Source organism: Serinus canaria, chromosome 1 (genome assembly GCF_022539315.1).
Source record: "Serinus canaria isolate serCan28SL12 chromosome 1, serCan2020, whole genome shotgun sequence".
Classification (NCBI taxonomy): Eukaryota; Metazoa; Chordata; class Aves; order Passeriformes; family Fringillidae; genus Serinus; species Serinus canaria.
Genome location: NC_066313.1, coordinates 75,522,562 through 75,537,510, shown reverse-complemented (window position 1 = coordinate 75,537,510; position 14,949 = coordinate 75,522,562). Strand labels below are relative to the sequence as shown.

General features: G+C 45.3%; 2 protein-coding genes across 2 annotated transcripts in view; one reads left to right on the top strand and one right to left on the bottom strand.

Moving 5' to 3' along the window:
- Nucleotides 1–458: 458 nt before the first annotated feature.
- On the top strand, nt 459–7,706 carry LOC103812615 (G-protein coupled receptor 183-like). The gene is made up of 2 exons (XM_030234930.2): nt 459–533; nt 1,427–7,706. Exon 2 carries the CDS (start codon nt 1,460–1,462, stop codon nt 2,516–2,518), a length of 1,059 nt encoding a protein of 352 aa, XP_030090790.1. The 5' UTR covers nt 459–533; nt 1,427–1,459; the 3' UTR covers nt 2,519–7,706.
- A 3,156-nt stretch (nt 7,707–10,862) lies between these two features.
- Nucleotides 10,863–14,949, bottom strand: part of UBAC2 (UBA domain containing 2) — an 87,045-nt gene continuing 82,958 nt past the window's right edge. Inside the window, exon 9 of the mRNA XM_030234433.2 lies at nt 10,863–11,727. Coding sequence (XP_030090293.1) covers nt 11,620–11,727 — 108 coding nt within the window. The 3' untranslated portion in view covers nt 10,863–11,619. The remainder of the gene's footprint in view (nt 11,728–14,949) is intronic.

The following is a 14,949-nucleotide window of genomic DNA, read 5'->3' as shown; positions in this document are numbered from 1 at the left end:
TCGTGCTGCCGTGGCCATGTGCGTGTGCCCGGGCTGAGCGCTCTGGACCGCACGTGAACCAGAGCTGAAGATGTTTTCGTCGTTCAGTGGAATTTTGCATCCTTGTAGAAGTTTTCAGAGTAAAACCCCAAGTCGGCTCAGATGTCGGGAGCGATTGCAGCGCAGGTACAGTCATTTATCTTCTCCAGAACAGCCACTACTCCACTACTGAGAATATCCCCCGCGGCGGCAGCGTGCCTCTCACATACCGAAAAAAAAAAAAAAAAGCCCCACCCAGAAAGAACACAGTTTTACTAACTCTAAGGAAAAAAAACCCCAACAAAAAACAACAAACAAAAAAAAAAAAAAAACCAAATCTCAGGGTGCTTTTTTATTGTGAGCGAATCCCGGGAGGCGCTCACACTGCCGGGGAGCCCGAGTGCCGGACGCGGGCAGGAGGCTCCGCGCTCGCTGCCCCCCAAAAGTCGGGCGGGAGGAGGAGGAGGAGGAGGAGGAGGAGGAAGAGAAGAAGGCGGCGGCACCGTGGCACTCAGGTTGGAGTCGCTAACCTCCCTTTCGTGCTTGTGGGTTTGAGCATCCCAGCCCCTCAGGGTCCGCGCCGCCGGGGACGAGAAGAGGCAGCGCTGCACTGCGCCCGTCCCGTCCCGGGGTGCTCGGAGCGGAGCCCGGCGGCGGGAGGCGGCAGCGTGCGGTGAGCACCGGGAGGGAGACGCGAACCGGGAGCCCCGCAGCCGAGGGGACACCGCTGTCACCAGCCAGGAGCACGGAGCCCGTGCCCAAAGCGGGGCGAGCGGCGGGAGGGTGTGCGGGGAGCGGGGTTTGGTGCCGGGGTGTTCCCAGGTCCCTGATCGGACGAGCATGGGTCACGGGATTTTTGGGGAAGGTTGGGGGATTTTAGTGGAAGGCTAGGTTTTTTCCTCTCTTCGAATTTCTTCAGTTTTGTTGCTGCTTTGTCCTGCCCGAGGGTTGCAAAAGTGATCCTCAGCACTTCTGCCCGCCAGTCCCCCAGCCCTCCCTGTCCCGGGCCCCGCCAGGTCTTGGGCATTTTCTCATTGAAGCTCCCCATTCCCCTCGCAGTAATGAGTAAATGACATCATTGCCACCAGATGAGTTTGGGACCTTCCTTGTGTGACAGGCAATTCCCCCTCCCAGTACCTCCAGTCCTTTCTCATATTGATTGGACTTGTGAAAAAACAAAATTAAGAGTAGCTCGTGATAAGAAAAGGAGAATGACTCACAGCCACTGTTGAGATGCTCTCACCAAAATCACAAGAGAAGCATTTTTCCAAATGACTCGAGCTGTGCACCGCTGGGAGGGGTGACTGGAGCAGGGGACAGGGCTTTTGCTTTGTGATGAGGGCCAGCTCTAAGAGAGCCACTCCTGTTATCAATAAGCTGCAAGTTTCACATCTGTTCTTATTCCAAGGGAGAGAGCAAGAGCTCGTGAGGCGCCGTGGAAATGGCTCTTGTGGAGGACGTGCTCCTGCCCACCAACCTCACCTCCAGCAACCAGAGCAGCTGCAACGTGCACAACCACCACTTCTCAACCAAAGTCACCTTCTCCCTTTTCTACACCATCCTGCTGGTGTTCGGTGCCTGTGGAAATGTCCTGGCCCTCTGTATCACCTCCCAGCGCAGGAAGAAGAAACTCAACTCCACCGACCTCTACCTGGTGAACCTGGCTCTCTCTGATGCCCTCTTCACCCTGGCACTGCCGGGCAGGATCGCCTACTACATCCTGGAGTCTGACTGGCCCTTTGGGGACTGGTTCTGCCGGATCACAGCTTTCATTTTCTACATGAACACCTATGTGAGCATCTACTTTATGACCTGCGTTAGCGTGGACCGCTACGTGGCCGTGGTGCGCACCAGGCACCCCGGCAGGATTCGGAAGATGAGCCGTGCCAGGGGCATCTGCGTCCTCATCTGGTCCTTGGTGTTCCTGCAGACGGCTCCGCTGCTCCTGCGGCCCATGACGCGCAGGATGGGAGACAAGCTGACCTGCATGGAGTACTTCAACTTTGAGGAGATTCCCAATCTGCCCTACCTGCTCCTGGTGGCCTGCATGCTTGGCTTCTTCCTGCCTGTGGGCATCATCTTGGTGTGCTACGTGAGGATCAACCTCAAGCTCTGCCAGACGGCCAAGGAGAACCCACTGACAGTGAAGAACGGGCACCACCACCGGGCCTTCACTGTCATCCTGGTGGTTCTTCTAGCTGTCCTGCTCTGCTTCAGTCCCTACCACCTCAACATTGTCCAGTTCATGGTCAGGAAGATCCTCTACCAGCCATCCTGCCCTGAGCAGCAAGCCTTCAAGATGTCCCTGCAAGTCACTGTGGCATTCATGAACCTCAATTGCTGCATCGACCCCATCATCTACTTCTTTGCCTTCCGGGGCTACAAGCGGAGGCTGCTCCGCATCTTCAGGAACAGCGGCTCCCTGGCCACCTCCTCCACCGCCAAGACCCCCTCAGAGAGCAACAGCAACAGCCAGCAGCCCGGCTCCAGCTCCGTCTAGCAGCACTAGCACCTCCCTTTTGCCCTGGCCTGGGACTTAGGGACCATCCCTGATGGCCAGAGGCGGAGTCAAGCTGCAGGTTCAGCACCTTGAACAGGCTCCATCGCTCCCCTGCCTGGAGCCAGGGGCTCTCGCAAAGCCAATCCGGCAGGGACAAAGCCCTGCCTGGCTCTGCGTGCCTGGCTCTGCACTCAGTGCTGCTGCACCTGCCAGCCAGGAGCACGGAGAGGCCCCTTTTCATCCCAGCCCCAGAGAGGGCAGCTTGTGCAGCTGCTCTGCCTGGCACACCCAGCTGGAGGTGTCCCAGCACTGCACTGCACCTCTCTCCCGTGCCTGTCTGCACCCCTGTGGGGCTGGGGCGGGCTGGTAACCACCATGGGTGTCCCTCTGCCCCCTTCCCCTGCACTGCCCCTGGAGCACTACAGCAGCATCCCTGCAGGCTTCAGGGCACACAGCATGAGGAGATGGACTCAGGGCACTCCAAGGAAAGGCTGGGATGTTATTTGCATGCAGAAGATGGCCTACAGCTCCTTCTTCACACCGACAAACAGCAGCTCTGCTCTCTGTCTGCCCAGCATCCTGCTCCTGCACCAGGGCTCTGCTTGGGGCAAGCAGTAATTGTGGGACATGTGGGAGATGCTGGAAAAGCCCTCTCCCAAGGAAGAGGTGTGAGGATGTGAATTTGTAGAACTCCTGGATGTGCTGCTGCCTACATTCACCATTTGGGTGACTGCTTCTTGCCCGGGGTGAAGACTGCTTCTTCCCCACCTGACCGCACTGCAGTCACCCTGGGACCCACTGCCAGGAAGAGGATCGTGGGGATGGCCTGGATCCCAGCCCAGCTCTAAGCAAACCTGCCCTGGATGTACTCAAGGGGCAAACCTTCCCATTAGTCCTTAGTAGAGAAATAGGAACAAGAACTGAGAGTGGCCTTTTGTGACCTTGACTGACCTTGAAGCTCATGCCCTGAGGAGTCTGAGAGCCCTTCTATGGGAGTTTACTTGTGACTTTTGCCAGAGCAAGAGAAGGAACCCTGGGACATCAGGTTCCTGCTGAGGTTTGTGCCTCCCAGACGAGGAGAAAGTTGGCAGGAGCCTCCTCAGCTCTTTGCTGAAATCACTAGACTATGATAAAAACCCCACACATAGGATTTCACAGTTCCTGGCATGTCTAGTCTTTTCTTTGAAGTTGGAAGGGACAGACACACACAGAGACATGAAAAGGAAAAAAAAAGATACTTAATTTACTGAAAAGTATACCTGAAATTGTTTCATGAACAGACACTTGATTAATACAGATCATTCTTTAAAGCAATAACCTTTTTTATGCCTAGAAAGTTAATAATAGTCACATGCAGCCTTTCATTGTTTTAAATGCACATGAACAAGCTTTGGACAGCGATGGTTTTACTTATGCTATGGGTCTGAAGGCTGAAGGCATGCTGAAGACTGACTAAGAAGGATGCCTAAAACAACTCAGGTGGGAAACAGATTCCAGTAGGTCCTTTCTGGAGGCTGAGCCCTCTTCAAAGCAGGCTTAACCTCAGTGCTGACCTGCAGAAGGCCTTTGTCCTGAAAAGCATATTACAATGGACAAAAAAGAGCTGGGATGCAATAATATCAGGATATCAGTGGTCTGAACACCCTTGAAGGAGTCTGGCTAGGTTGGTAGTTGCTGTACAGTTACATTGCCCCATTAATATGTCTGGGAAGTGATGGCTGGAAGGGAATCTCTGTACCACCTCATCCAGCAGCGCACCCAAAGCAGGACTATGGTTGGCACGCTGTCAGGCTGGATGTGGCTTCATGCAGACAAGGCTTGGACACTCTAGACAAGGTGGGTCCCCTTGCTGAGGAGACAGTTCCCACCCTGCGTTGCTCTCTGGATAAAACAATTTTCCCCACTGCCTGAACTTCCCCATCCACAGGTGGTGGCTGTTGCCCCTAACATCACCTACTTGTGCTATGAAGAGCTTGGCTCTGCCATCTTTGTAACTCAAATTCCACAGGACTGTGTTGGGGGATGCCAGTGGTTTGTAGCTGTTGATTTCCATGTGAGCTCCAGAGCAGTGGCCAACCCTCCTACTCAAGATCAAGACATTGAGATGTTTTGCCAAGCTGCAGCCCACAGATGAAAAAAAGCCAGTCTATGACCAAGCCTTCTCAGGAGAAGGTGAAGTATAAACATAACCTTGTTTGCTCCTTACTGAACTCTGTTTTTCTCAGAAGTACTTTATTAAGAAAGGTACCTCCATCTCTTGCCACCAGTAGGAGCCTTTGGAGTAGGAAATAGCTGAAGAGTTGGGTGTAGTGCTGCACAATGCAGGAGGGATCTGGCCTTCCTCCTCTGGATGGACACCAGCCTCGGCTACTTTGCTTTTGAAAGTACCAATCTGGGGACAGCAGGCAATTAGCTGGAGTTGAGAAAACATCCACAAGATGGAGAAGGAAGGGACTTGGGCAGAGTGGGTTAAGAGGAATTGAGGCAAAGAAGAACTCTAAAGAATCCTCCATTGCCCAGACTAGCTTGCCCACCTGTGGGTGCTCCCTGTCTGATTGAAAAAGGAGCATTTCTTAAAACTGAAGAGAAACCATACACAGCATTTTGTCTAGAGGCACAGTAACATTTTCCTACCCTTTGTCGTTCACCTGTTCAGTCCAAGCTCCTCGCATGGCTCTTGCTATACGCTGCTAGCCCAGACCCACCAGCAATCCCTTGGAATCACAAAAACACTGAAGCACAGAATCTATTTAGGTTGGAAAAGACCTCTGAGACCATTGGGACCATCCATTAACCCAGCACTGCCAAGGCCACCACTAAACCATGTCCACAAGTACAGCACCTGCCTGTCTTTTAAATACCTCTCCACGGGCTCCGCCCGGCCGCTGCTCCTGCCCTGTCCCGGCTCCCCCGGGGCGCAGACCCCCGAGACCCCCGGCTGGGGGTACCCGTGGTGGAGGCAGCCCCGAGGGCGCAGGGCCCGCCCCGACGGTGCCTCCGGACGAGAGGAGCAGCACCGGTTCCCTCCAAAAGAGGGAGTCGGAACCTTTGCTCGGTGTTAAAAATATGCCCACGAATCTAAGAGGACGGTGACAGATGGGGCTGTGCTTCCCCCACGCGTCTGCGGCCGCGCAGGGATGCGGCGCCTTTCGTCAGCCGGGTGCTGGTGGCGTGAACGGGAGGCACACGGCAGCACACTGGATCGAAGGCGTTCCGTGCAGAGAGGTGTAACTGCACAGTATGCAGGTAATTCTTGCTTTTCTGCAGCCTATTGGTGCTGTGCTGTTTTAAGAGAAGATTGCACTTTTATCTGAGGGCAGAGAGTACGCTTTGTGGACACACAACAATAGGTATTACATGCACAGATACAGGATATATACTCTCTGCATCAGAAGAATATCCTGGGCTGCATCAAAAGCAGCATGACCAGCAGGTCAAGGGAGATGATTTTGTCCCTATATTCAACTTTGGTGCAATCCCACCTGGAATACTGCCTCTGGGGTCCGCGGCACAGGAACAACATGGACCTGTTGGAGCAAGTACAGAAGAGGGCCACCAAGATAATCCAGGTTGTGGAGCACCTCTCCTTTGATGACAGGATAAGAGCCTTGGGATTGTTCAGCCTGGAGAAGGATCCAGGGACACCTCAGAGCACTGAAAATCTAAGTACCTAAAGCCTCCAAGGCAGCTGGAGAGGGACTTCTAACAAGGGCCTGTTTTGACAAGAGCCTCTAATGACAGGACAAGGGGGACTGTCTTCAAAAAGAACGCAGGTTTGGATGAGATATTCAGACAAAGTTCTTTACATGGGGGTGGTGAGACACTTGAACAGGCTGCTGAGAGCTGTGGATGACCCATCCCGGGAAATGCTCAAGGGCTGGGTTTGATGGAGCTTTGAGCAACCTGGTCTAGAAAGGTGTCCCTGCCCTTGGCAGGGGGGCTGGAGAGAGCTCACACAGAACAGCTTTTTTCCTTAGCAGTGGTTCCCAACTTACACACCTCTTCAGTCTGTGCTTTAAATTGTCCTGAACTGAAACTATTGCATGTCATACATAATATTTGTAAGCCATCTTTGTAAGCCAGTAAAATATTGTGATGTAGTTATGCAGATATCTACTAAAAATAAAAGCTTCTCAAGGCCAAGGAACAAGCCCTGGTGTGATTGATCAGGCCAGGAGATGTGGACAACTGTTTTCTCCTAGAGTGCACCTGTGCCTTTGCCCGCCCCCAAGCAAACGCACAGAAGCAGAGAGGGGCAAGCACAAGCTCTCAATCCACCCACTTCCCTTAGACAGGTGGTGTGCTCTCATGGAACAGGGAATTATAAAGCACCTTCCATGGGAAATGCTGCAAGACCTGTGTCCTTTCTGGAGGAGGTCTCCCCACAGCTGGGATGGAGAGGTGCCAGGAGAAGTCAGGCTGGCAGGGTTAACTGCTTTGGAAGCCAGAACCATCTGCATTCTCATATACGAATGGCTCCAGGGTTTGCTGCACTGCCCAGCTGCTGGGATTACACTGCTTTCTCACTTGCCACATGTACCACCTCCTGCAAAACTGACCAAATAAAATGAGAGGATTCCCCTATCAGACACCACTAAAAAAAGAGTGGATTTTCAGTATGAGATTAGCCATAACCTTGCATATTTTCATTTTCTGCATGAAATCCTGCAAATTCTTTTAAAACTGAACTAAGTGCAATGCAACACTCTGTCCCCTTTCTCTCAGCAGGTCATCTCTTTCTGTCCTCAGTTCTACTTTGCTCTTCTTTCCTAAACTCTCTGGGTTTGCTCAGTTCCACCTGCCTCATCTCTCCCAAGTCCTTTCCTTTGCTAATCTTACATGACACTTATGGTCCCTACCCATCCTCAGTCAAAAGGTCGGATCTTGCTTTCACTTCAGCCAGGATCCTGGAATGTTTCACCCATTTTTGATGTACATTTCTGCTTTCTCCACTGCAATCATTCGGGTGTAGAAACAGCTCCTACAAACAGGTATGAGTCAAACTAACTTCTCCTTCCTCTTAAAACTCTCCTTTGGAAAACAAATGATGACAGCTGAACTACCGATGTGTTGAAATTCTCAACAGTCACACCCATTTGTCCAACTCCAACATTCCCCTGCTCCCACTGCTGGTGTCTCATCTCATATTTGCACCAAACACTGTTGGAAGCACACACCCTCTTTGAGTTTCAGAGCGCACTTTCTGTGGTGAAAGAATCCCTTTTTATATGGGAACAGGAGGAATGTAATCCTACTAAAAATTAAACCAGTGTTTTTTAAGTAAATGCACACACATTTTACATATATATATAAATATAAATAAATATGCATGCATGTGAGCATATATATATAAACACATACAGTTTGTGTGTTCATGTGACTCTCCTAGTAAAATAGTTCATTTGTTCAAAACATGCTCATTTATCTAAAATACTGATTACTGTGGCCACACAGTTATAGAAAGCTAATCTCACGTAGATTTTTCTTGTGGAAGAATACACAAGAATTTAATTGCAGTTTTGTATCAAATCCCTCTATCAGTTCAAATGAATGCTGTGCATTTATTTATCCTCAAACAGATCCAGTTCCACTCACAGCATGGGAGTTGTAGTTGGGGGTGTTTCCAAAGCATGGTGCCTATGCAACTGCACAGAAACTCCAAACACACACGTTTGAGAGAGGGGAGTCTTTGAATACAGACTTTTAATTTTGTTTTAACAAACTCTAAGCTCCACTTAAATTCATTGAACCAATACATAAATATTCTGACTCACTCTCTGTATATATACACATGCTTATACACATATATGCATATATAATCATATATATACATATACATACAAACAGGAGGGACAGAAATGTTGCCCTTTGCCCAGTGCCTTGCAGTAAGTTTTTCTAGCTCACTCTTCTGTTCCAGACAAACATAACAAGAGCTTTTCTCCACCACATATTCCAAAAGGCACTGGCAAGTGCTAGACAGCACAGGCTGGTGTGTGAACCAGCTGCGACAGTCCCTGTGCTCTCTCAGTAACAGGCAGCCTTTAACGCTTGTTTTGAGGGAGGAAAATGGTTTTGGTAGGTCTTGAGACCAATCAATCTCCACCTTGGCAAAAAGTTAAGGCTTGAGAACCTGAGCCTGGTGGCTTATCAGGTAGATTTACACAAATATCAACCTCACTGTGGGTGTGTTTCAAAGTGTCATGTAACTGTCTAGGAAAGTCCCCCAATAAGTTACTCCAGTGCTGTCTCACGAGATGATATTCCCTGTCTAGCAGGGAAATTTTAACAGCAGCAACTACTTTTATTTCACAATATCAAATCTTGGCTTTACTAGAACTAGAATGAATTTTCTAGGGACTTGAAATCCAATACATAGAAAAGTATTCTGCCTTCTTCATGGTGCCAAAAAAATATGGCTTGTGTCACACACAGATTAGAAACTGTGTGATGAGACATTCAAAACTGTATCAGACAAACCCAGCGTAGGCTGGGTGAAGAACATGCTCCTCACATTCCCAGAAACAGTTCATGAAAATTTCACCATCAAATGGAAACTGAGTTGTTTTCCAGCTCTCACGTGCGAATTTTTCTTCTATGGTTCTTGCATGAAACAGGAACTGTTTTCAACAGTGTCTCAGACCCTTCTTTTACCACTTCTTTTTTTTTTTTTTTTTAATTGCAAATCACAACCCTGGAAGCATTTTGAACACAGACTGTTCTCACAATAAACTGGAGTTTTTAACTGACATCACCAAGACCTGCCTTTTACCCCTTATGTTTAACCATGCTTTGTAAAATGAATTTTCTAAACAACCACGGCATTTGAATATTCCCTGTACAGGCAACAGTGAGAAAGGATTTAGACTTGGAGAATATCCACTTACATACCCCATATGCCATTCAACATGTTTTAAAATTCCAAGGAATACTCTTTGTGCTTGTCCCTTCAGCAGGGCAATGTCTGAAAAGGGCATGTTTATTTACTCTGGGATAGGTATTTTATTTCCTACAGACAAAATTTGATTTATGAATTAATTTACCAGTCTTTATTGTTATTTTTGGATAAAATATTTGTGAAGGAAGAATCAGTATGTTTCAAAATTAAAACCTGTATTTGTTTCAAAACATTTAAGTAGTCTGCATATACAGATTATGGTAGGACTTCTTTTTCTTACATGTATGCTTTGCTTTCCAAGACAGCAGGTTTCCAGAGTTCCCTGGGTACAGAAGTGTCTGTGGTTTACACACACACATAGCTTCAGCCTCACATAAACAAAACTTTTCAACCTTTTTTTAAAAAGCAGACCCTCCCTAAATAATATGATCACAGAAACAAGCTAAACCCTGAAGGAGATTGACCAAAGCCCAAGAAAAAACAGTCATTCCAAACCCCCCCTTACTTAACCCACTGCAAAATACCACATAAATACATACAGAATACTGACTTAATTAAAAATTATGTCATGTACTGAAAGCTGCACAAATTTGATGCAATTTCTAGATAACTACTTGTATGCCCAAAGGACTTTTTTCAGTTTTATCAGTCAATTAAAAAAGGAAAGAGAGGTATCTCTCTCTCCCCCTAAATCTTGTCCTGCAATTTCTTGATATGTTTTCCAGGCCAAGTGAGACTGCAAAGATTTGTGCTGTGGTACACAGTGTTCATCTGGATTTCCAAAACATCCCCTAGGCACCTGTAATTGCCTCTGTTACACTTCTTATGCCCTATGCCTTATTCTCAATGTATGCATGTATTAAATATGCCTGTGTGTATATATAAACAGACACATATGCACATGCTGCACATACACACACAAGTACAGACAGAAACATACAAGAAATGTGTAAGATACATGTGTAGATTGGTTCATGGAGCTGCACTCTGGAATCCTGCATTCCTTCAGATTGCTTTTACAGAGATGTTCCCCTCTCTGCACCCCACCTCCTGCAACTCCTAAGGTGATAATACTGAGCACTTCTGAGAGCCAAGCCAAGCAAGCTGATTCAATGAATCTAAGCTTCAAACCCAACATGGCATAAACTTGGCACTTCTGTTCTGTTGCCTCCTGTGCCAGCCTGGATCACCCCTAATGTTAATGTTCCAGTGGTCAACACGAAGTTGACCAGATAGTGAGGATTCAGCAAATGCAGGGCCATCCTCATCTCTGATACTAGAAAACTAGACTTATAGGTAGAAAAGTTAGCTTTTTGTAATTTCTTTTCAAGACAGTATGTAGCCAGCTGAAAAAATGGAAAGCAGCACATAGGACACAGCATACATCCCTTGTTACAGAAGTCATCTCTGAGTTAGCCATGGAAGTCATTCACATCATTCCAGTTCTGATCTTATTGCATCATTCAATTCACCTTTATTGCTTCCAGTGAGTATCTTCAGGACCCGTATTTGAACAGCAATTCACTCTGTTTGTAAAAATTCAAATTTACAGTGGTCACTTGCCATAGCTCACCATACACACACGAATTTTCTCTCACCCTATCTATGATGTGCTGAATGACAACTTTTATTCAAAATGAAATTTGAGAAATAAAATATTACAGGCATTAACAAAACTTTGCAAAGAATGACATAATAGTCCCATAACCCTTTATTGAGTTGAAAATTAAGTGATCTTCAAACCCCTTATTACTGTAATAAAAAATCAAGTACTGTAAAATAACATTTAAGCTAGAGAAATTAGACTTGTAAATGAAGAAAATATGATTTTTCTTGACAGGTAAATCTAGTTGTTGTAGTTGTTGGAGCTTTTTTTCCCTATTCATTAAGTCTGATAATGTCTAACAAAGATTTACAAGAAAAAACCCACCTATTTTATTTAAAAATAAATTTAGGTGATATCCAGTAACAAGTAGAAACTAAAGTTAATTTGAAAAGGATAACCAGACTAGAAACCACCAAGGGATCCAAAGGCTTGGGAACAGTTCTCATCATTTCTTACATGGCTCTGAGTCACCTGTCACGTGGAGCCGTGTCTCTCTCGCTCTTGCAGGCTGACCTTGGTGAGTCTGCCCAGCAGGTGGCTTTGATCCTCTCCCAGGCATGTACAAACCCATCGGGTGAAGCTCCTTCACACACAAAACCATCAGTGCTGCAGTAGAAAATTAGTGGCTACATTTAAGTCATTATTTGAAGCCCTCAGAGCTTCTAGAGCATCTCCTCTGGAAAACCCCATTTCCATAAGTCGTGCGACCTGGAAAAGAAATGAAGTAACATGACTTTAAAACCAGAGTTTTATTCACAATGTGTGCACATTAGTCAATAATGTAAGAAATCACTTTTCCACTGATCCAATACCCATCAGGGACAGCGTACTTCAAAACCTTGCCACAGAGATGGCTTTCCACCACTTAATTCAAAGCTGATTGCAGAAAATGCCACACCTGCATTTTCCTGGCTGGTCTCTTCTTTTTGAAAGAAGAGTAAAATCCGAAGTCTGGTACCACACATGACAATTACAACCTGACCTGGGGGCTTTCTGCTCTCAACAAGAAAAGGATCTCAAGAAACCAACACTGACCAAAACACAGAATTATGGAGTAGATGAGAAAACCAATCCAGAATGAATCTTCAGCTCTTTTCCTTGAAAAGATCTACTTGTCCAGAGAGCATAAAAAACCCCCTCAAAACTATTAATTCCAGGTGTTGGGGTTTTTAAAATAAACCTTAAAGTTAGTCCTAAAGGAGAGGAAGTATATACTTAAATTGGTTTAGGAAAGTTCTTGGAGGGCTTCTACATATACTCAAAAAAGCAAATTTTTTTTGCCAAAAACTTCTGCAAAGCAAAAGTCAATGACATCTAACAGAAGAAAAACATGGAAAAGGGCACATTAAGATAGTGATTTTGTTAAATCAATGACCAGTCCTCTTTATAATATCACATACTTGACACCTAACCTTTGTGCTCTGTGTTAACAGATATTAAAAGCACCACATGTAAAAAGACAATGCAAATTTAATTTATGGTTAAACACTCATTTAGAATTAATTTAAAATCTGTAAGTCTCACTTCGGTATGACTGAAAGTCACAATATAACTCATTCACTTTTGTAATTAATCTTCCAGAAGTGGAAAAAAGGTGTGGGAGGGCAGGGAATGGCATGTAAAAGTAACTGTGGCTGCTGACAGCATAAAGCATTCCTCATCCTGCTTCAAAGGGTCTTATGACCAGACACCACAACTCTGAACCTGGAAGTCCTGGGCTACAGAAGCTGTCAGAGAGCTACTGCTACTCCTCCTCCTCTGCCTGCAATGAGCCTGCAGCAGCAGAGTGAAGCAGGAATGCAAAGGAAGCTGTACACATCTCGAGAGGAATTTTCCCAGGGTGCAAGACCAATGTGCACTTTCAGCACTAGCACTGAAAGTATTTTTAAAAGAAAGTTACCACCAAAAGCAGCTTTTCTTTCCTCTAAGACACCTCCAGAACTTTCAGTATTTTTAGTCATCTCTGCTTTGGTGACTTCCTGAGAAATATACAAGTGCCAAGTTTGCCCAGAGGCACAGGTCCTCCTTTCCTTAATATAAATACACCCCCACAACACATTTGAGAACAGCTTGGTTGATGTTCTGACCTTGGATGTCAGAACATCAACCTTACAATCCACTGCCACGTTTTTTCACTTTCTTGTAGAGAGAGAAATGAATTGTTACTTTACTTTAAGTCCAAACTCAATTTCATAACCTGTAACTCTTATTTTTCATCTAAGATTGTGGGTTTTTTATGAGAAAAAGGGCAGGCAGCGGAATAAAAGCTAACCACAGAAACACACTTCAGAAGTAAAGTTTTTGTTGCAGTTGCCATGAATTCTAACTTTAAGAAATGGTGGATGGAATTGCAACGTTCCTATTTGCAGAAATATTCATCAAGCACCACGGGGAACAGTAATAACAAAATCCTCTTTTCATCCGAGCGCATTTTAACCACAGGAAATGAATCCAGCTCCAGGAAACCGTGTATAACTGGCAACAGTAACTAAAGGTGCTAAAACCCCACAAGAAATGCAGAGATTTTTGTACCACAAGCATTGCAAATGCTCACAAACTTTAATGAGATGAACAGATGAAACCCTTGCATTTCTGCCATTTTAAGACAACTTGTGTCATTATTAGTACAGTCTTGAAAAACCAAAGGTGCTTTAATGACTTCTTCTTTGCAGGGTAACCAGAGAGCCTTGCAAATAAGCAATCAAGTGAGCCCTACATCCTCAATGCATCAGAAAATATACGTGCATATTCCTTTCATAAATCTGGGCCTTGGGTAAGAATCCAGACTGGCAACTATGTCATTAGTTTTGGCCCAAAACTAGAAGTCCCCATAAGCAGAATCTGCCAATAATTCCAGAAGTAAGCCAACCCAGCAGGGAAATCTTTTGGTCCATCCCATACTGGCACTAAGAAGGCTTTCAGGACAGCCAAAACTAAGTTTCTGGGCTTTGTCTCAGAACGTGCTTTTGAGTGTGGGGTTTTTATTATTATTTTCTTTTTGTTTGTTAGTTGGGGTTTTGTTGGGTTTTTTGGGAAGGTTTTTTTTTGTTGTTGGTGGTGGTAGTGGTTTTTTTTCCCCCTTTCTAGATGTAGCCCTGAAGGTTTGCAGTCAAAAGTGCAGCTAAAAGTTTTTAACATTTTGAACACAATCTAACATCCAATCAAAGCTAGAAATCAGATCACAGAAAATACTTCTGTTTGGGAGAAGCTCAGTTTAAACTAAAAATTACATTGCTGCTACCAAGTGTTGACTTATCTCCTTATAAAAAAGGAAAAAGGGGAAGAAACCTAATCTTGTTCAAGGGCAGCAGAGACCTTAAACTATAAAATGGCCATACAGCTAACTGCAGGCTACAACCTGGAGAACTTGACTGCATGCAATAAATTCTGAATGCAGGAATAAGACTAATATTAAATTATTAAATTTCAGACTAAATAATAATCTCTTTTGAGAATAAAACTAGCAGAAAAAAGTCTAGAAGTGTAAATCTATACTTGAAAGAAAGGACACAATCTTGTATGTGGCATCAGTAATTAGTCGACCACATTATTGAGGGAAACATCCAAATTTTTGCCCAAGTGTGTTTTGCATAACATTTTTATTTAAAAAAACCCAAAGTGACTGAATTGGAAACTTAAGCTGGGGACTTTAGTGAAGATGATTTCTACATGACAAATAATGAAATTTATTTATCATTCTTCTTTCTTTGAAACATTTATTTTATCAGATTTGAATAGTTTCCACTACTGAAACCATCAACATCTTTAAATACAAAATACAAGCAGTTACACATAAAAGTAGAAACTCCCAAGTAGCTCTGTAACTGGTTTGGATAGTAATGACAATACACTATCTCTGTATTGCAACCATTACCTTATATGTTCATTTTTGCTGCTATAGAAACCATTAGAGAAACTGTGTAAACAGAT

What these genes read in the sequence shown, in the direction of transcription:
- LOC103812615 (XM_030234930.2), top strand. Translation starts at nt 1,460, where the DNA reads ATGGCTCTTGTGGAGGACGTGCTCCTGCCCACCAACCTCACCTCCAGC.